Source organism: Nerophis ophidion, linkage group LG11 (genome assembly GCF_033978795.1).
Source record: "Nerophis ophidion isolate RoL-2023_Sa linkage group LG11, RoL_Noph_v1.0, whole genome shotgun sequence".
NCBI lineage: Eukaryota > Metazoa > Chordata > Actinopteri > Syngnathiformes > Syngnathidae > Nerophis > Nerophis ophidion.
In genome coordinates this window covers 2037257-2059914 of record NC_084621.1, presented here as the reverse complement: position 1 = coordinate 2059914, position 22658 = coordinate 2037257, and the positions used below count along the sequence as shown (strand labels likewise).

The 22658-nt window shown below is 40.9% G+C and overlaps 1 protein-coding gene across 2 annotated transcripts in view; it reads left to right on the top strand.

Annotated features, from left to right (window-relative positions):
* The window catches only part of znf384b (zinc finger protein 384 b), a 44199-nt gene extending 22068 nt beyond the window's left edge, over window positions 1–22131 (top strand). The window contains exons 8-11 of one of the 2 annotated variants that reach the window (XM_061914839.1): window positions 11866–12033; window positions 12105–12183; window positions 20847–21005; window positions 21162–22131. In XM_061914839.1, the coding sequence (XP_061770823.1) occupies window positions 11866–12033; window positions 12105–12183; window positions 20847–21005; window positions 21162–21518 (763 nt within the window). In that variant the 3' untranslated portion in view covers window positions 21519–22131. Of the gene's footprint in view, window positions 1–11865; window positions 12034–12104; window positions 12184–20846 lie in introns of both variants that reach the window. The other variant, XM_061914838.1, reaches the window with a different exon arrangement.
* Window positions 22132–22658: the final 527 nt, after the last annotated feature.

The following is a 22658-nucleotide window of genomic DNA, read 5'->3' as shown; positions in this document are numbered from 1 at the left end:
ACCTTTACCAAACTATCTCTCACTCCTAATCCATAAATCCCATGAAATCTTATACGTCTAGTCTCTTACGTGAATGAGCTAAATAATATTATTTGATATTTTACGGTAACGTGTTAATAATTTCACACATAAGTCGCTCCTGAGAATAAGTCGCACTCCTGGCCAAACTATGAAAGAAACTGCGACTTATAGTCCGAAAAATACGGTATATGTAATGTAGTTAGAGATACATACATACTGTATTTTTCGGACCATAAGGCGCACTTAAAATGTTTTAATTTTTTTTCCAAAAATCGACTGTGCCTTTTAACCCAGTGTGCTTTATATATGGAATAATTCAATATGATGCCAGTAAACAACACCAAAACTTTAAATTTTCCATTGAAAATAAAAAACATTGCACATGGCACTCAAAAATCTGTCAAAATGTTATAGTATGACTTTGAAGCCTCACCGCTTGATGGATTGTCTGCCCATTACGGCTACCATTGTCAGAGATGCAAGCACCGCAGTTCTCAGAGTATAAGTCGCTTCGGAGTAGTATAAGTCGCACCTGCCAAAAATAATGCATAATAAAGGAGGAAAAAAACATACATAAGTCGCACTGGAGTATAAGTCGCATTTTTGGGGGAAATTTATTTGATAAAACCCAACACCAAGAATAGACTTTTGAAAGGCAATTTAAAATAAATAAAGAATAGTGAACAACAGGCTGAATAAGTGTAGGTTATATGAGGCATAAATAAGCAACTGCTATGTTAACCTAACATATTATGGTAAGAGTCATTCAAATAACTATAACATATAGAACATGCTATATGTTTACCAAACTATCTGTCACTCCTAATTGCTAAATCCCAGGAAATCTTATACGTCTAGTCTCTAACGTGAATGAGCTAAATAATATTATTTTTTGTTAATAATTTCACACATAATTCGCTCCTGAGTATAAGTCGCACTCCTGGCCAAACTATGAAAAAAAACTGCGACCTATAGTACGAAAAATACGGTATTATTATGGTGTGTTTATAACAATCGCAAAATGGCACCCATTAGCTGACCTATTATCTGCCATTTTGTTTTGAAGTATTATGCAAAACCAACTTTTATTACCTTCTGGTACCTGCTGATGTGTATTTGAGATCTGCATAAGTCCTGAAAATTTGCGCACATCCCCCACTGTAGTTTGTGCCGATGATGTAGTCGATAAGCTTTGTCACGATCTTCTTGTTATGGGACATTCATCCTCTGCTGTTGCCATTTCTATTATAAAGTAGTGTAATGTTCTAACTTATTTCGCTATGAAAGCGCTAAAAACTACCAGTGTAGTGAGTTTACATTATTCACCCACAGAATTTTAGTTATTAGAGCGTTCCAGTCGGACGGTTTTTCACAGGACACATTTCCGGCGTTGTTGCACTAGTGACATACGGATGAGAAGATGCAGCTCCGTTATATATTTAAGTAAAGTCTGAATGTCATTAGAACAGTTAGCTCCATCTTTTGACACTTCCTCCACTCCCGCCCTTGCACGCTACACCGCTACAACAAAGATGACATTGAAAAGACGCTGCCGAAGGTGAGCCACGTAAATAAGACCGCCCACAAAACGGCGCATCCTGAAGCGACTGTCAGAAAGAGACTTGAAGATGGTCTGTAAAACATAATCTTTTCAACATTTTGAGGAAAGAACCACCATTACATGTTATGTAGACCACAAGGAATTGTTTTCAATTAAAAAAAATTAAATCATGATAATATGACCCCTTCAATGCGCCTTTTGTATGAAAAAAGACCTGAATAGACCCGCTCATCGGCAGGGCGCCTTTTTATGCGGTGCGCCTTCTGGTCCAGAAAATATGGTAATAACATGTCATATTTACGTATTTTGCTCACTTTAAGCACCGCATTCATTTCATAGACACATTAGTGTTCGCATTTTCCTTCAACAACAAAACTGACTACAACTCACGGCAGACTTTGTGCGAGGCCACTGGTATGACGACTGATGGGATGTTCCTATCTTCCCGTTTAAATGAGGAATTCATTATAATCCTCGCAATGGGTTAAAAAAAAAGATTGGCTGTCAAAGTTGAAAAACTTCTCGGTTTATGGCCGCAACTTTCTACTATCAAGGTGACAGGCATTTATAGTCAAGAACGAACATTTTAGAGTTTAGAGGCATGAGAGAAGCTCACCAGCTCATGACGTTAATATAGCAGCATAAGTTAGTTACATTGCTGTGATCAATTACTAAAGTTAATTAGGTCCTAACATCAGTGCTAAAAATAACATCATCGCTAATACTTGGGTAATATTTAGGTCACAAAATGTAAATGGAGTATTGTTTGCGCTTTTTGGATGTTTTTTTAGAGTGCTTTATGGGTGCAAAGGAGGACTCTTATTATTGTTAACTGGCGCTGGCTAGCCTTTGTTTATGAGTTAGAATGCATTAAAAAAGACATATGTTTTTTTGTCTTATATGAGAATTGTGAATGATAAGAAAACATTTTTAAAAAGGGGAAGTTCCTCTTTAAGATGTCTGCTTGCACGGAGTGGCGCCTCCTCTCACAAGTTGCACATCGGCCCAAACTAGGGATGGGCCTAATAATCGATGAAGTTTGCTAAATGTGTGACAAGCATGCAAAATAATCAATGCATTTGACCACAGGCGTCCAAACTTGTTCTAACGGGGGTCCACATACTACTAAAAAAAAAAAATCTATGATGCAACGACCATTTTTTTTTGTAAACCAGCTCAAACCAATCCAACGTAAAAATGCACACATTTTAAAAGACAAATTTCATTGTGGGTCATGTGCATTTATTTTAAAAAAAGAATGGAGGTTATGACAAGCAGAATAATTTTTGATTATTTCCCAATAAATAGGCTATAAAGCACGGGTTTCAAACTCAATTTGCCTGGGGGTCATTGGATGCAAACACTGGGTGAGGCTGAGCTTCAAGAAACGATTACTTCAAATTTCTAACATGCACGTCTATTGGATTCACCTTCTTTGAACAGTTTACCCACCCTAGCAACATACTAGTCAAATCTCCCCATTTTTCCAGGAGACCCCCGAATTTAGGTGCCTTTCCCGACCATTTCCCGGGGTAAGCGTTGTCCAAATATTAGTCCTGATTTACTCCCAGTTAACATTTTCATAAGAGTTCCATGCTAGTGCTGCGTTTATTGCCTCTTTACTACATGTCATCGCTATCGACTTAACATCACATTAACAACGTGCCGGCCTGGTTATATACAGTAAAACATTTTGGTTGATACACGTGAGTGACTGCAAGACATACTCGATCAACAGCCATACAGGTCACACTGAGGGTAGCCGTATAACAAGTTTATCACTGTTACAAATATGCGCCACACTGTGAACACACCCCAAACAAGAATGACAAACACATTTTGGGAGAACATCTGCACTGTGCCACAACATAAACACAACAGAACAAATACCCAGAACACCTTGCAGCCCTAACTCTCCACCTACACCGATGCAGGGGAGGCAGAGTTGGGAGGCGGGGTTTGGTCGCAGCCCGGAAGAGTCAGGGCTGCATGGGATTCTGGGTATTTGTTCTGTTGTGTTTATGTTGTGTTGCAGTGCGGATGTTCTCCTGAAATGTGTTTTGTCATTCTTGTTTGGTATGGGTTCACAGTGTGCCGCATATTTGTAACAGTGATAAACTTGTTTATACAGCCACCGTCAGTGTGACCTGTAAGTATGCCTTGCATTCACTGACACGTGCTTGCAGAAACCTTACAGAACATGTGGCTGAGACTGTATGTTTGATGAAAAGGTGGATGCTATGACTTGTGTTCCTAAAAGCCAAATACAGAAATGTCCATAATGGTACGCTGTTAGTAGAAGATGTAGAGGGTGTCAAAGGCAATGTCAACACGGCACCCATTGAACATTGTTGTTTGGGTGAAAACTGACAGATGCTCGCGGGAATGATTACCCTTGAATGATTGTCTTGGAATTCCGGAGTCTCCCGGAAAATTCGGGAGTGTTGGTAATTATAGAAAATATGATGCTGTCAAGCGCCATTCATTTAAAACTAGCGGGGCACACTAACACTAAATGTACATATCAAGGTGCGGGCCGCAAAATAACGTCTCGTGGGCCGCAATTGGCCCGCGTGTCTGAGACCGCTGCTGTAAAGTGGATTTTATCTGATTAATCGATTAATGAAACTCAATGACTAAAATATTCAGTAGCTGCAGTCATAGTTCACCGGTATCCCTCCGATCGCAACACATTGTGCTTGCATGGATTGGCTATGTCTCTGTTAGGACACTGGGTGGCACTGTTCTGACAAGACTGGAGCAATCACTCAAAGAATAGGATAGGAATTGGCGCAATGTCATAAATTTCCCCTAATAAACTTGTTAGCAAAGAACAGTTTGTGGTAAACAAAGGCTTTATAGGATAATCCAGTTAGGACAAATAAAAGTACTTGATAGAATCCTGTAATTCTTAATTTACAGCTAGGAGGTATTGAGGGGTTAAAGTTTATGGCCTCAGAGTCCGCAGGTTGAAGGTTTGAATGCCTGTAGTGAGTTTTCCTAAAAACACGCTTATTAAGATAATTGGAGACTATATTGTATGAATTGTTATTTTTGTATGTGTGAAGTTATTGACTAGAGACCAATCCAGGGTGCATCCGCCCTCTCACCCTAAAAGTAAGATGGGATAGGCCCCAACTCAACCATGACCCTAATGAGAATGAATAAACATTCACATTCATGTCGTACGTCATATCAGAGTTTGAACGTTGGCAATCGTATTTACAGACGCCAAGTTTAGAGGTCAAATTTCGGAGATTAATTAGAGGCACCAGAAGTGGTGGCTTTTTTGGCCCAAGTGAAAATAAAGTAAGACTATTAAGTGAGTACTGTCGTTATTTCAGTAATTAATTGAATTAAAATGTGGTCATTTGTGGCAAAGGTTTAGGCCACTTTAGATAAATTTAGTTAAACCAGGGGTCTCAGACGTTATTTTGCGGCCCGCACCTTGATATGTAAATTTAATGTTAGTAAGGCCCGCGAGTTTAATATGAATGGCGCTTGACAGCGTCATATTTGCCATAATTGCCAACCCTCCTGATTATTCTTGGAGACTCCCAAAAATCAATCATTCTAGGACAATCATTCTCTCGAACATCTGTCGGTCCTCTCCCAACCAACAATGTTCAGTGGGTGCCGTTCTGACACTGCCTGTAACGCCTTCTACAACCTGTACTAAGTGCATTTCAGCCCAGCCATATTTTATACCTGGCTCTTGGCCACACACGTCATCGAGTGCGCCTATCTATCATTCAAACAGCGTGCCGGCCCAACCACATGTTGTGTATGGCTTTAGCAAACGTACGTCAAGGACTGCAAGACATACTTGATCAACAGCCATACAGGTCACACTGAGGGTGGCCGTATAAACAACTTTAACACTGTTACAAATATGCGCCACACTGGGAACCCACACCAAACAAGAATGACAAACTCATTTAGGGAGAACGTCTGCACCGTAACACAACAGAACAAATATCCGGAGTCCCCTGCAGCCCTAACTCTTCCGGGCTACAATACAGACCCCCGCTACCTCCAAACCCCGCCCCCCACCCTCCCGCCGTGTGTGGGTTGAGGTGGAGAGTTAGGGCTGCAAGGTGTTCTGGGTATTTGTTTGTGTTTATGTTGTGTTACGGTGCAGATGTTCTCCCGAAATGTTTGTCATTCTTGTTTAGTGTGGGTTCCCACTGTGGCGCATATTTGTAACAGTGTTAAAGTTGTTTATACGGCCACCTTCAGTGTGACCTGTATGGCTGTTGATCAAATATGTCTTGCAGTCATTTACGTATGTCTGTTGAAGCCGCATATGACATGTGACTGGGCCGACCCGATGAAAAGGGGGATTCGATGAGTTGTAGAGGGCGGCATAGGCAGTGCTGTCATGACACTCCTTTAATGCTTTTGGCCGTGTGAAAACCGGCGCCCATTTCGGGAGAGTGGTTGCTCCCGGGGATTTGTTGGTAGGTGCACCGAAATTAGGAAGTCTCCTGGAAAAATCGGGAACATTGGCCATTCAAAGAAGGTCATTTCATTAAGAAATCTTTTCTCGCGGCCCAACCTCACCCACTTTCTGCATACAGTGGCCCTCAGGCAAAATGAGTTTGAGACCCCTGAGTTAAACTGTATGTCATTTGTTATATAGCCTTCACTGTTTGTTTCAATACAACCTGATGCCTGGGGTTGACGTCCTTGTGCAAAATTAAGCATTTTTCCATTAATATAAACAATTTGGTAGTTTTGGATTAAAAATGTAGTTAAATGTCAATCCTTACTCCCATTTGCAAGTATAATTTCCATAATTACTGTGTTGTTGCGCCTGCTCTTTTGTTTTTTAGTTGCTTTTTTGTCCTTCAGTTGTGTGCTGGTGTCTTGACTGCATGTATTCTCATCCTCTCTGCATGTGCTTTCTCTTTTGAAAATATCACCAGATGTTTGTCATTTAATATCAATTAATTGAATGTTTAATAGGATTTTTTTCCCTACCAAGAATAATATAATTTTGTCTGTGTGATACAAATTGCGCTGCCCTGCTGTGCTCTGGCGCTGCCTGTTCATTCTTCCAGCGGCGCCGCATCCGTAGAATCTGTTTGCCCAAGTCTGATCATGCATGCACATTCTTTACATGTGTTTTGTAAAGCTGAGTACACACATGGGAACCACAGGCACAATCTGCACGCCCCCACCCCCCCTCTTGTATGTATGGGCCGTCATGGCCGAACCTTTATTTTGGCCCCAACTCAAATTCTGTCTTTGACTAACTTTGCTGCTTACTGTTGTCCCTGATTGTGATTGACATTGCTTCCCTATCCCTAATAAGCTGTTGGCGCACTTTAAAAAGTAGCTGTTTCAGATGTAACATGTTTATTGTTTTTCACTACAGAACAGTTATCGGAAAAAAAAGAAATGTGTTACATGTTATTCCTAAACTCTACAATGACTGTAAATGCTGTAATTCTAGTCCTGTTGTTTGTGAAGCTGAATTGCAAAAAGGACAGGGCGTTAATTTGAAGCAAGCGATTATTGGAAAAAGACTGTTATTTTTCATGTTGAAAAAGTCATGTATTTTGAACTTAAATATTGATTTGAAATGCATGAGTAAGAGAACAGGAAAACGTATCGAACTGCAGGAAATTACCGTAGGGCAAGTGTGACACCCCTGCGTTTCACTCTTTAACACAGGGGTCGGGAACCTTTTTGGCTGGGAGAGCCAAAAAGCCAAATATTTCAAAATGTATTTCCATAAGAGCCGTATAATATTTTTTTTAAACACTGAACACAACTAAACGCGTGCATTTTTAAGTAAGACCAATATTTCTAGGGTATAAGAGGTTTATTATTCTTTGTAATAACATTGTTATTCTGAAGCTAACTGCGGAGGGGGCGTGGCCTGCGGGCCTGCAGCGAACTGGGGTGTGCCAGGACAGGCCTCGAAATCAGCGACAGGTGCGTAGATAGTCCACCTGGGCCTTGATAATCTAATCACCTGTCGCTCTGTTATAAGCAGCAGCCAGGAGGAGAGACGGGGTTGGTGTTGGGGCTGGAGCCAGAGCGCGTTGGAGAACGAAAGAGAAAAATACAATTGCTGGAAAGCAACTGAGCGACTTATTGAAAAATAAAACAATATTGTAACCCTGAAACAGGCTCTCATGTCGGTGCTTGGTGGTCTGAAGAACCCCCAGGAGGGCAAGCCCCACACTAACCAATAATAAATAAATAACTTCTTACCATTACGCAACTTCTTGAACAGGTGCGGTAGAAAACGGATGGATGGAATAAAAATGCATGAGAATGTTTTATATTTTGAGTGTTATTTTTAACACTGTGATTAAAAGTGGAATTATTCATTACTTATCGTGTTAAGCAATGTCAGCTCAGATTTATCTGAGAGCCAGATGCAGTCATCAAAAGAGCCACATCTGGCTCGCGAGCCATAGGTTCCCTACCCCTGCTTTAACATATTAAAGTAAAGTGTGAAGTGAATTATATTTATATAGCGCTTTTCTCTAGTGACTCAAAGCACTTTTTACATAGTAAAACCCAATATCTAAGTTCCATTTAAAGCAGTGTGGGTGGCACTGGGAGCAAGTGGGTAACGGGTCTTGCCCAAGGACACAACGGCAGTGACTAGGATGGCAGAAGCGGGAATTGAACCTGCAACCCTCAAGTTGTTGGCACGGCCACTCTACCAACCAAGCTATACCGCCCCTGTAGAGGTAGATGCTGCACTTCTTGGGGGGAATTTTTGCTATGTTTCCCAATCATTATGAGAGACAAGAGGACAAAAGTTTTTTGTTTTTTTTCCGCTTTCTAACTAGGGTTGTACTATACTACCGCAAAACTAATTAATCATATTCGACACTATACTGCCTCTGAAAAGTACTGGTCCCCCTCACCCCCGTCGTCGTCACGTCGTGTCATTGCTGGTTCACGAGCATGTTCGGCAGCGCACAATCACAGAGTACTTACAAACAGATACAGTGTGTAGACAGAAAAGTTGAGAATGAACGCATTTGGCTTAAAAACTAACGATAAAGGTGAAGTTATAACACTGAAACGCCCTCAGGAAGACGTGCTTTAAGACATGGCTAGCTAACTAGCGGCTTAAGTCCAGCCGCAGTCTGCTTCTCAATCACTAATCCTCGCCTCCATGGCGACAAATAAAGTACGTTTCTTACAAGTATCATCCCTGGAGGATGAGGAATAGCGAAACATGCTTCAGTACACACCGTAGCTCGCCGGCGTCACAATGTAAACAAATGGGTGGATCTACACCTAACATCCACTGTAATGATACCAAGTACAATAGCGTGTATATACTCGATACTACTATAATTACGTCAATATTTTTTGGCATCACATCATCTTCTTTTGTTTTTTTTAACTTTTTATTATGTTTACAAACTCAGGAAATATGTCCCTGGACACATGAGGACTTTGAGTATGACCAATGTATGATCCTGTAACGACTTGGTATCGGATTGATACCCAAATTTGTGGTATCATCCAAAACTAATGTAAAGCATCCAAAAAAACGTGAGGAATAAATGATTTTTACATATTAACAGAAGTGTAGATAGAACATGTTAAAAGAAAAAGTAAGCCGATATTAACAGTAAATGAACAAGTAGATTAATAATTCATTTTCTACCACTTGACCTTAATATTTTTGACAAAATAATAAAATGGAAAATGACACAAAATGTTACTGCATATGTCAGCACACTAAATAAGGAGCCTTTGTTTGCTTACCTACTTATTAAAGACAAGTTGTCTTGTATGTTCACCATTTTATTTAAGGACAAACTTGCAATAAGAAACATATGTACCGTAAGATATTTTGTTAAAATAAAGCAAATAATGAACAGTCATATTACGTTATCTGTAAAATATTAGCCCATATTTCATCTTTTCTTCATACACAGCTGAGCTAGTCAAACAGCGTTTGCACTGTAGTTGTACTAACACGCATGGCGTGCTGTGTGCGTCTCATGATGGATATTAAAGGCGGCCGGGGACATCTCCTGTTGATTTGGGTAAGCACGCCATTTATATCAAAATAGCTTGGCTCCAAGTTCCATATTTATAGTGTCAAAATCGCTTTCAGCCACCTCTCCCTTGCTACGTCTCACTCTTCCTTCGTGCTCGCTTCCATAAGCAGCAGTGTCTTGAGCTTCAAAAAGATAAGGTTGTGAATCCTTATTTGTCCCAGAATAGTCGTCTTCGTTGTCTATTACCAAGTCAACACAAGTGTTTGATTCCGGAAGTTGGAACACCCATTGTTACCAGAAGTCAGGCGTGCGCTGCTTTGGAAACAAAAATCAAGATCAGTCCAGGAAATTATTAAAATGATCCAAATACGGTAAATATTGAACGTAATACCAATTGTTAAGAACGTGTCTTTTATTACATTATTTATAGATGTGCAGTGTGTATATAAAAATTGGGGGTTAAATCACCATAAATGATTCCCGGGCGCATCACCTCTGCTGCTCACTGCTCCCCTCAACTCCCAGGGGGTGATCAAGGGGATGGGTCAAATGCAGAGGACACATTTCACCACACCTAGTGTGTGTGTGACAATCATTGGTACTCTAAAAGGTTGTTGGAGAGTTTTGAAGGCTACAACGGTGACTCCCACTAGCCGCATCTTTCAAGCGTTTTTTTATCATCTTTAAAATCGATTAAAAAAGACGTATGTCCTTGTCTCTCGTAATGATTATGAACGATAGGCAAAATTCCCAAAAAGTGCAGTTTCCCTTTAAATGCCACCATGTGGAGTCCATACACATTTCATCAGGGGGTTGCCTACAGCCGCAGCTGTTAATCCCTGTTTCTAACGCAGCACTAGTTTAAGACTGCAGTGTTTCTTTGCTTGTGTACACAACACGATTATAAGATACCTGACATTTACTTGACTTGAGGTGTTAATTAGAGCATTTACAGCAGGGGTGTCCAAAGTGCGGCCCGGGGGCCATTTGCGGCCCGCAGCTAATCGTTTACTGGCCCGCCACACATTCTGCAAAAATTGCAAAATTGATAATATTGCAAAAGTTTAAAAATATATATATATTTTTTTAAGTGGAATGAGGTGAAATCTAATGAGAAAAAGTGGCAATGTTGACACAAAGCTGCCATGCAAGTAGTATTTTTTTTCCGTTTGTCTTTATTTTCTTTTTTTCCCATTGCTCTAAAAAAAAAAAGGACAAAAAAGTCTGTTATAATAAATGATGACTTAAAAATTATCACTTTAAAATGTTTTATGTGGAAAAAACATTGCATATGTTGTGTGGTTGCCCATATAAAAACATCAAAGTTTTGACAAAAGAGCATAAAACAAACAAAATAATAGTTCAAACTTAAAATCGACAGATATATCGGAAGTTGATTTTGAAATTTAAGTGTTAAAAGTAAAAAAAAATATATATATATAAAAATGCATCACTTTATGAGTGGGGAACCTTTCGGATCTCAAATTTATTTAGTAGGATTTTATTTAACTTTTCACTGTGATTATCGATCTTTGAGGGCTTTAATTGCTAAATAAAGGAACTCACCAGAAGGAATCAATAAAGTACTATCCGTCTAAATGGTAAATGGGTTATACTTGTATAGCGCTTTTCTACCTTCAACGTACTCAAAGCGCTTTGACACTTTTTCCACATTCACCCATTCACACACACATTCACACACTGATGGAGGGAGCTGCTATGCAAGGCACTAACCAAGACCCATCAGGAGCAAGGGTGAAGTGTCTTGCTCAAGGACACAACGGACGTGACTAGGATGGTAGAAGGTGGGCATTGAACCAGGAACCCTCAGGTTGCTGGCACAGCCACTCTCCCAACTTCGCCACGCCGTCCCCATACAGCATATTTCAGTTTTACTTTAAAAACAAAGTTGTGTTTGACAGAAAAGGCATAAAACCTTATTTGTTTTACGTTATGTCAACCTCAAGTTGATATAGAGATTTACTGTAAGTATTAAACAAAAAATAATAATAATTTGACTTATTTTTAACATTTTATTGACTGAGACCCTCTATGCTCCCAGGGCCCTAAGGATAAAAAAAATCTATCAATGTTGTTATGGTTTAAAAATGAAAAAAATATCAAAATGGCCCCGCATGCTTAAATTTTTCCGTGTGCGGCCCTCTGTGGAAAAAGTTTGGACACCCCTGATTTACATGACTGTACTTACTTCAATTTAATTTACACGTACTACAATTAATGAAATTGAGGGAAAACAAACATTTCTTCATTTATGACCCGTGAACTGTCTTACAGGAACCACACAGAGTCGAAGCCTCACAAGTGTCCACATTGCACCAAGTCATTTGCCAACTCCAGCTACCTGGCCCAGCACATCCGCATTCATACTGGAGTGAAGCCTTACTCGTGCTCCTACTGCCAGAAGAGCTTCAGGCAGCTCAGTCACCTTCAGCAGCACAACAGGTGAACCTCCAGTCGCAGGTGTCTCCCGCTTCGTGTGATGACCAATACCACCTGCTTGTGCTTTCAATCAGGATTCATACCGGGGATCGGCCGTACAAGTGTACTCAACCTGGATGTGAAAAATCCTTCACGCAGCTTTCAAACTTACAGGTGGGGGCACAATATTTCCTGAGCTACTGTTTGTACAGAGTCGCTCAAAAGTGAGCACACCCCTCACATATCAGCAGTTTAAAGGCCTACTGAAAGGGTTGTTTTTTATTTAAACAGGGATAGCAGCTCCATTCTATGTGTCATACTTCATCATTTCGCGATATTGCCATATTTTTACTGAAAGGATTTAGTAGAGAACATCCACGATAAAGTTCGCAACATTTGGTCACTAATAAAAAAGCCTTGCCTGTACTGGAAGTAGCAGACGATGACGTCACCGGTGTGAGGGCTCCTCACATCCTCACGTTGTTTATAGTGTGAGCCTCCAGCAGCAACAGCTATTCAGACCAAGAAAGCGACAATTTGCAGTGCCGATGTTCTCCCAAAATGTGTTTGTCATTCTTGTTTGGTGTGGGTTCACAGTGTGGCGCATAATATTAAGAGTGTTAAAGTTGTTTGTATTACAACCCTCAGTGTAACCTGTATGGCTGTTAAACAAGTATGCCTTTCAATCGGCGGCGTGTGTCTGGGCTGACAAGTCAATTGAACGTGTAGAGGGCGTCAAAGGCAGCGCCTTCATAGGATGCCCTAATTATTGTGTTTTGAGGGAAATTCGGTAAACATTCGCGAGAATAGTTGATCTGACATTCGGTAGTCTCTCGGAATATTCGGGAGGGTTGCCAAGAGTGATGATGTCAAGAGGCATTCATATAAAACTTGCAGGCCCTACTATCAATACATTTTCCTACTAAGGTGTGGGCCAGGTGTCTGAGACCCTGGTTTATACAGAGCACTAAGTAAAAAAAACTCTGTATGCAGTGTTATTTCATTTTAAATTCAAAATAGTTTTTTGTCTCCCATTGTTTTCTTTATTTTGTGAAATAGGTCAAAATGGCTCTTTGAGTGGTAAAGGTTGCTGACCCCTGCCTTAGGCAAAGTCAGCAACTATAAAATAAAGTCCTTTTTTATAACGGTTGAAAATATGGACTTGGTTCTTGAAGTGAAGTGAAAGGGCTGCAACCCGAATCCAACTGGCCAAAAGGCTAAGTCAGAGCAGCTGCCAGCAACCCGAATTATTCAGCACGACTGAGAATTTGGACACCATTCAAGTGTTTCTGATCACACAAAGTGATCTCGAAGACAGGCTGACACAGCTCTGATCGCTGCATACAAATAAGTCAGAAGTGCCGCTCGCCGTCGAAGCTCTTCAAAATTTCCCGCGCCCGTGTAAACAGGATGTGACGTAAGGTGCCCGCCTCTTTGAAATAGCCGTGCCCGTGTGTACAGGAAGTAATGTCATCAAATGGCAGCCCCCTACGGTAGGTCGTGAGAGTCATACCAAAGACTATAAAAATAGGACCCATTACCTCTCTGCTTGGCACTCAGCATCAAGGGTTGGAATTGGCGGTTAAATCACCAAAATGATTCCCGAGCGTGGCAAGCGCTGCTGCTCACTGCTGCCCTCACCTCCCATGGGGTTGAACAAGGAGATGGGTGAAACGCAGAAAGTAATTTCACCACACCTCGTGTGTGTGTGACTATCAGTGGTACTTTAACTTTACCTTAAGCAGCCTTAAAGGGGAACATTATCACAATTTCAAAAGGGTTAAAAACAATAAAAATCAGTTCCCAGTGGCTTGTTGTATTTTTTGAAGTTTTTTTCAAAATGTTATCGGTCTCGGAATATCCCTAAATAAAGCTTTAAAGTGCCTTATTTTCGCTATCTTCGAAACCACTATCCATGTCCCCGTGACGTCACACAGTGCTGCCAATGTAAACAAACAATGGGAATACCACAGCAAGATATAGCGACATTAGCTCGGATTCAAACTCGGATTTCAGCGACTTAAGCGATTAGACAGATTACGCATGTATTGAAACAGATGGTTGGAGTATGAAAGTATTGAAGAAGAAACTGAAGCTATTGAGCGAATAGCTATTGACGCTATTCATAGCCATAGCATGGCCGGATAGCTGCGTTAGCATCGCCGGTCGAATGTGCGGACCAAACGATCAGGACTTTCGCATCTTTTGACACTGGAGCAACTTAAATCCGTCGATTGGTAAGTGTTTGTTCGCGTTAAATGTGGGTGGAAGGAAACGTAATATAGTTGCAAATGCATCTGCAGGTTATCCATACATCTCTGTGCCATGTCTGCTTTAGCACCGCCGGTAAATAGCATGTTAGCATCGATTAGCGTAGCATGTTAGCATCGATTAGCTGGCAGTCAACATCAACAAAACTCACCTTTGTGATTTCGTTGACTATAGTTGCAAATGCATCTGCAGGTTATCCATACATCTCTGTGCCATGTCTGTCTTAGCATCGCCGGTCAAATGTGAAGACACTCTGGTACATTCAATGGGGGTCTGGCGGCAGATTTCTTGCCAGTGGTGCAACTTGAATCCCTCCCTGTTAGTGTTGTTACACCCTCCGACAACACACCCACGAGGCATGATGTCTCCAAGGTTCCAAAAAATAGTCGAAAAAACGGAAAATAACAGAGCTGAGACCCGGTGTTTGTAATGTGTTGAAAATGAAAATGGCGACTGTGTTACCTCGGTGACGTCACATTCTGACGTCACCGCCTCCAGCGCGATAAACAGAAAGGCGTTTAATTCGCCAAAATTCACCCGTTTAGAGTTCGGAAATCGGTTAAAAAAATAGATGTTCTTTTTTCTGCAACATCAAGGTATATATTGACGCTTACATAGGTTTGGTGATAATGTTCCCTTTAATGCTGGAATGAAGCGTTTGTACGTCGAGACATGGTTCGCACACCGAGGCGTATTTGGCGCGATGTGGCAAAGAGAGGCGTTTGTGAATCAAGGTTCCACTTTAGTTAGGGCTGACTTTTACTCATCGAAGCTTAGGCAATGCATTTGTTTATCATGTTGACGCCAGACTCTTGATGCGAGGGACACTCTCTGTCTCTCTCTCACTTTAGTGTGTACCAAACAGAATATTCCGATGGGGATGCATGCACCCCTCGTATTGTCGCTTCTGTCCTAAAAATGTGAAAGGTGTCCTGACCAATGTTCCCTCAAATTTTTCACGTGTGTGAAACAACGCACAAACTCCCTGAGCATTCAGTGGAGCACATGTGTGCAGCATCAGACGTGCACACTGTGGCCACACCTGCATCACACCTGTCCCAAACCTGACATCATAACAATTGACATTTTTTATGAAAATAATTTTCTGATATAAGTGATCATGCCCTCTTACACTGACAATAACAAAAAAAACATGTTTTTCATGAACTATGTGCTAGTATTGTACAAACCCCGTTTCCAAATGAGTTGGGAAATTGTGTTAGATGTAAATATAAACAGAATACAATGATTTGCAAATCCTTTTCAAGCCATATTCAGTTGAATATGCTACAAAGACAACATATTTGATGTTCTAACTCATAAACTTTATTTTATTTTTTTTGCAAATAATAAATAACTACTTTGGCTGCGACGTGTGCCAAAGTAGTTGGGAAAGGGCATGTTCACCACTGTGTTACATCACCTTTTATTTTAACAACACTCAATAAACGTTTGGGAACTGAGGAAACTAATTGTTGAAGCTTTGAAAGTGGAATTCTTTCCCATTCTGGTTTTATGTAGAGCTTCAGTCGTTCAACAGTCCGGGGTCTCCGCTGTCGTATTTTACACTTCATAATGTGCCACACATTTTCCATAGGAGACAGGTCTGGACTGCAGGCGGGCCAGGAAAGTACCCACACTCTTTTTTTACGAAGCCACGCTGTTGTAACACTTTTCTTGCTGAAATAAGCAGGGGCGTCCATGATAACGTTGCTTGGATGACAACTTATGTTGCTCCAAAACCTGTATGGACCTTTCAGCATTAATGGTACCTTCACAGATGTGTAAGTTACCCATGCCTTGGCCACTAATACACCCCCATACCATCACAGATACTGGCTTCTGAACTTTGCGCCTATAACAATCCGAATGCTTATTTTCCTCTTTGTTCTGGAGGACACCACGTCCTCTGTTTCCAAATATAATTTGAAATGTGGACTCGTCAGACCACAGAACCCCTTTCTACTTTGCATCAGTCCATTTTAGATGAGCTCGGGCCCAGCCAAGACGGCGGCGTTTCAGGATATTGTCGATAAATGGGTTTCGCTTTGCATAGTAGAGTTTTAACTTGCACTTACAGATGTAGCGACCAACTGTAGTTACTGGCAGTGGTTTTCTGAAGTGTTCCTGAGCCCATGTGGTGATATCCTTTACACACTGATGTCGGTTTTTTTATGCAGTACCGCCTGAGGGATCAAAGGTCCGTAATATCATCGCTTACGTGCAGGGATTTCTCCAGATTCTCTGAACTTTTTGATGATTTTACGGACCGTAGATGGTAAAATCCCTAAATTCCTTGCAATAGCTCGTTGAGAAATGTTGTTCTAAAACTGTTCGACAATTTGCTTACAGAGTGGTGACCCTCACCCCATCCTTGTTTGTGAATTACTTAGCATTTCATGGAAGCTGCTTTTATACCCAATCATGGCACCCACCTGTTCCCAATTAGCCTGCACACCTGTGGGATGTTCCAAATAAGTGTTTGATGAGCATTCCTCAACTTTATCAGTATTTATTGCCACCATTCCCAACTTTTTTGTCACGTGTTGCTGGCATCAAATTTTAAAGTTAATGATTATTTGCAAAAAATAAAGTTTATAAGTTTGAACATCAAATATGTTGTCTTTGTAGCATATTCAACTGAATATGGCTTGAAAAGGATTTGCAAATCATTGTATTCTGTTTATATTTACACCTAACACAATTTCCCAACTCATATGGAAACGGGGTTTGTATGTCTGGCTGCAGGTCCTGCCCTTAAGAGAAATGTTACCCCTTTCAGAGATTACATTTAGTTCCTGTAACTTTCTGTCAGTAAAATACATCTTTTTATCATCATTTATGAAATGTAGTGACAATATTTCATGAATAATATCCCTAGATTAACATTCTTAATAAATGGCAGTAAAATAAGCACACATCTGATTGAGGAGTCAGAGTGTTACAAGCTGGCATTTGCACATTGTGTGGTGTTGGAGTCGTCTGACTTTTTGTGTGGCCATAAACGCACCACTGGCTAACTGCCATGAGTGCTTGTGTTGGTGCAGGTGAGACAGCGAGCGGCTTTCTGTTGAAACCACGGATGACAAAGTTGGTTTAAGCCTGGTTTGTATGGAAGAAAATGACCAGTTTTTATAGATAAAAGGTTTTTTTACTCATGTTTTTGGTGTGGTTGCAAACAGTTTTGCTGAATAAAGTGATGGATGGATTTCCTGTCCGTAAAGTGTCTCGACAGACCATAATTGAACTGTGTTGACAAAGATTGTTTCATTCATCGGGACCACTCTTGTTGTCACTCTTACAGCTGCATTGCAAAATCTTACAGAATAGATTGTAATGTCTTTATTTTGTTTAAAGTTCAGATGGGATTTTTTATTTTCTGTGCGGCATTAATTTGTTGTGTGCAGGCATGCACCTTAGAGCAGTGGTTCTCAAATGGGGGTACGTGTACCCCTGGGGGTACTTGAAGGTATGCCAAGGGGGACGTGAGATTCATCAAAAATATTCTAAAAATAGCAACAATTCAAAAATCCTTTATTTATTGAATAACACTTCAACAAAATATGAATGTAAGTTCATAAAGTGTGAAAAGAAATGCAACAATGCAATATTCAGTGTTGACAGCTAGATTTTTTGTGGACATGTTCCATAAATATTGATGTTAAAGTTTTATTTTTTGTGAAGAAATGTTTAGAAGTAAGTTGATGAATCCAGATGGATCTCTATTACAATCCCCAAAGAGGGCACTTTAAGTTGATGATTACATCTATGTGGAGAAATCTGCATTTATAATTGAATCACTTGTTTATTTTTCGGGGCTTCACGGTGGCAGAGGGGTTAGTGCGTCTGCCTCACAATACAAAGGTCCTGCAGTCCTGGGTTCAAATCCAGGCTGAGGATATTTCTGTGTGGAGTTTGCATGTTCTCCCCGTGACTGCGTGGGTTCCCTCCGGGTACTCCGGCTTCCTCCCACCTCCAAAGACATGCACCTGGGGATAGGTTGATTGGCAACACTAAATGGTCCCTAGTGTGTGAATGTTGTCTGTCTATCTGTGTTGGCCCTGCGATGAGGTGGCGACTTGTCCAGGGTGTACCCCGCCTTCCGCCCGATTGTAGCTGAGATAGGCACCAGCGCCCCCCGCGACCCCGAAAGGGAATAAGCGGTAGAAAATGGATGGATGGATGGATGTTTATTTTTCAACAAGTTTTTAGTTATTTTTAGTTATTTTTATATCTTTTTTTCCAAATAGTTGAAGAAAGACCACTACAAATGAGCAATATTTTGCACTGTTATACAATTTAATAAATCAGAAACTGATGACATAGTGCTGTATTTTACTTCTTTATCTCTTTTTTTCAACCAAAAATGCTTTGTTCTGATTAGTGCAGTGGTTCCTAACCTTGTTGGAGGCATCGAACCCCAGAAGTTTCATATTTCTGCTTTCACCGAACCCTTCTTTAGTGAAAAATAAAATGTTTATTTTTTCAAATTCAAGACAAAGTTATATGTTTTTGGTAACACTTTAGTATAGGGGAACATATTCTAAGTAACAAAGACTTAATTTAGAGTTATTTGGACACTAGGGGAACATATTCTAAGTCTGGGGTCGGGAACCTTTTTGGCTGAGAGAGACATGAAAGCCAAATATTTTCAAATGTATTTCCGTGAGAGCCATATCATATTTTTTAACATTGAATACAACTAAATGCGTGCATTTTTTTAAGTAAAACCAACATATTTAGAGTATAATAAGTCTCTAATTATTTTTAATAACATTGTTATTTATTGAACAGGTGCGGTTGAAATGGATGGTTGGATTAAAATGCATGAGAATGTTTTATATTTTGAACGTTATTTTTAACATCGTGATTACCAGTGGAAGTATTCATTACTTATCGTGTTAAGCTACGTCAGCTAAGATTTATCTGAGAGCCAGATGCAGTCATCAAAAGAGCCACATCTGGCTCTAGAGCCATAGGTTCCCTACCCCTGTTCTAAGTAATAGAATATGTTAGTTATTTGGTTAAGGTTAGGGTCAGGGTTAGAAGGTTAGGTGTTAAGATCCGTACTCCGATCTTCCCATATTGTAGTTTGTTGCATTTTTATTCACTCCGTCGTTCTACCCTCATACTTCCTGTTTAGTCATCACCATGGTTACTCATCAGTTCACCTGCTGCTCACGCCCCGCACACCTGCTACAGATAATCACCGTCACTTTATAAGCCGTCCTCTTTTGTTTGTTCAGCCTGGGTTCATAATTTGCTTTCACGCAACAAGTTACGCCTGCAATGTGTTTGTCATTCTTGTTTGATGTGGGTTCACAGTGTGGCGCATATTTGTAACAGTGTTTATACGGCCACCCTCAGTGTGACCTGTATGGCTGTTGATCAAGTACATTTTGCAGCCGCACGCGTTCTTCTTCACAAGTCTCATACAGCATGTGTGTGCCATGACATGTAGTGGAGCAGTAGTCTTCTTTTGGGGGTGCGCTAACACCTGGAAGTACTTGAAGGCGTGCCAAGTGTTGCGATCCGCTACTTGGATCACCACATATTATTGTTTATACTTCCAGTTGTTGTATCACTCCTACACTCTTACTTCCTGTTTTGTGCTCATTGATCCCACCTGCTAATCACGGTTTCTGCACACCTGTCACTTTTGATTCCTTCCCTATTTAAGACCGTCCCTTTTCATTATTCTTTCTGGGTTCATAATTTGCTTTCACGCAATAAGTTACACCTGCACTCTGTCACGTACGTACATTCTCACTAGCTTTTCACGCTAAGCCATTTGTTCATTCCAGCTCTCATGCTGTATGTTTTGTTTTACTCTTTAATGTGTCTATGTGCCAGTTTAGTTCTCATTGTTGTATATCCTAGCTTTTATGCTAGCGTCTTTGGTTTGCCTTTCATTAGCACCAGTGTTTTGTTTCATAGATCCTTTTCGTTAAATAAATTGTTTATATCTTACCTTTGCTGTGTTCACTTGACGCATCCACGAGGGAATCGAACCCGGCATCACGATGCCAACCAGTCGTAACATTAGGGTTATAACGAGGCCATGCCGAATAAGGCATTAATTAGTACTTAATGACTAGTTTAGAACCAATATGTTAGTAATTTCCATGTTAATAAGCAACTAGTTAATAGTGAATATGTTCCCCATACTAAAGTGTTACCATATTTTTTTTACTGGTGCACAAAATGAACCGTGCATGAACATCACCTTGTTCACACAACAAAACCAAGATAGTGCATGAACTCCCAACAAATGACACACCTGCAAATCAGTCAGCTGTTGCCCTAAGTGTAATATGCCAACAGGGAGAAGTTTGTATTTACACGAAGAGTCTGGTGGGTTTTGATCTCCACCGAACCCCTCAGGTTGGATCGAACCCTGGTTAAGAACCACTGGATCAGGGGGTACTTGAATTAAAATGTTCACGGGGGTTGCATCACTGAAAAGAGGTTGAGAAGCACTGCCTGTCCTGACTTTGGTGTAATACTGTATGCCGTGTTTCTGTTTTCACCTTTTACGAAACAACACTTTTCAACTTTGCCCATAGTCGCATCGACGCCAGCACAACAAAGACAAACCTTACAAGTGCTCCAACTGCAACAAAGGATACATAGACGCCGCCAGTCTGGAGGTGCACATGTCCAAACACACGGTGAAGCACGCCAGGATCTACTCCTGCGGCCTCTGCAACCGCACGTACACCTCAGTAAGACCAATACCCATTTCTGAAGACAATTCCTACATGAATCACTGCCAGTGGCCTCACTGGCATCAGACTCCTGGCAGCTACTTTACACCAGCGTGTACTTCGTGTAGTCATGTGTCCACTGTCTCCCCTCTGCCTGTCCTCCCCTCACCTCAGGAGACGTACCTTGTGAAACACATGGAGAAACACAACCAAGGGCAGCTGAGCGCCGCCGATGCTCCAGCGGGACAACGGAACCAAAGCCAGACTCGCGGGCAGCCCGGAGCTCAGAGCCAGGGGGAGGGCTCGGAAGGCAGGTCAGGCCGACCCGGAGCGGGCGGGGGCGGACAGAGCCAAGGCAGCTACCCCCAGCCTGAACCCCTCCCCTGCCCGTTTGACCTACACCAGTATAAGACGGTGTCTGCCAGTGACATCCAGTACAAACCCGTCACCGTGTCGGACCTTTCCTCCCATAAGGACCTTTGCCTGACGGTGTCGTCATCCAGCATCCAAGTGGAGCACCTCAACTCTTAAAAGACAGAGGATGGAGCCTTGACGGATAGAAGCAATATTCAAATGAAACAAGCTTTTTTTGGAACTGTGCCTGGAATATTTCTTTTTATGGGGGGGGGGCAAACAGGACAAATAGCCCAATAATATGTGTGTGTGTGTGTGTGTGTGTGTGAAGGCTGCAATAAAAACATAAACGGTCCATCACAGTGATGGTTTTAAAATGGAAAGTAAGGAAATGAGAGTGGCTTCCCTTCACCTGTTTCTCACCTTTTGTTCTTCCACACAAATGCTGCCACAGGTTATAACCATGTTATGCTCCTGGAAGTATTTGTCATGTTTTTTTACATCAGTGTTATCACCTTTATGCTATAAAAGGGACTAAGTGGTTATTTCCTTTTTTCGGAACATAAAAAAAAAAAAAAAGTCTATTATATGTAGATACTTGCTACTCGCTGTTTTTTGCAAGGTTGTATATCTCCAGTATGTATACACCCTGTTGTAATCCTACCATTCTGCTTATTGTGTCTGTCTCGCTATAACACTTTCTCAATATTTGTAATAACTTCTTTCCGGACACACTTGCACATGTGGACATTTGTTTTTTATAATAATAATAATAAAAATCATGGAAATATTTGTATTTTCTTTTTTTCTTTGAACTTTGGGATTAACTTGGGGCGGCATAGCTCGGTTGGTAGAGTGGCCGTGCCAGCAACTTGAGGGTTGCAGGTTCAATTCCCGCTTCCGCCATCCTAGTTATTGCCGTTGTGTCCTTGGGCAAGACACTTTACCCACCTGCTCCCAGTGCCACCCACACTGCTTTAAATGGAACTTAGATATTGGGTTTCACTATGTAAAGCGCTTTGAGTCACTAGAGAAAAACGCTATATAAATATAATTTACTTCACTTCACAACTTTGTAATAGTTGTATTAAATTAACTCCAAATTACTAGTCTTAAGATTTTTTTTTTTAACTAGTCGAGGTCTAATGTCAACACGACTACATCTCCCAACTATTTGGATTAACAAGATGATAAACTCCAGCAACCCCTGGGACCCCAAAAGGGACAAGCGGTAGAAAATGGAGGGAAGGAAGATTCTGTTTTTTTGTTTGTTTTTTATTGAGCAACAAACATATATTATAATTCACACAAAAGTCA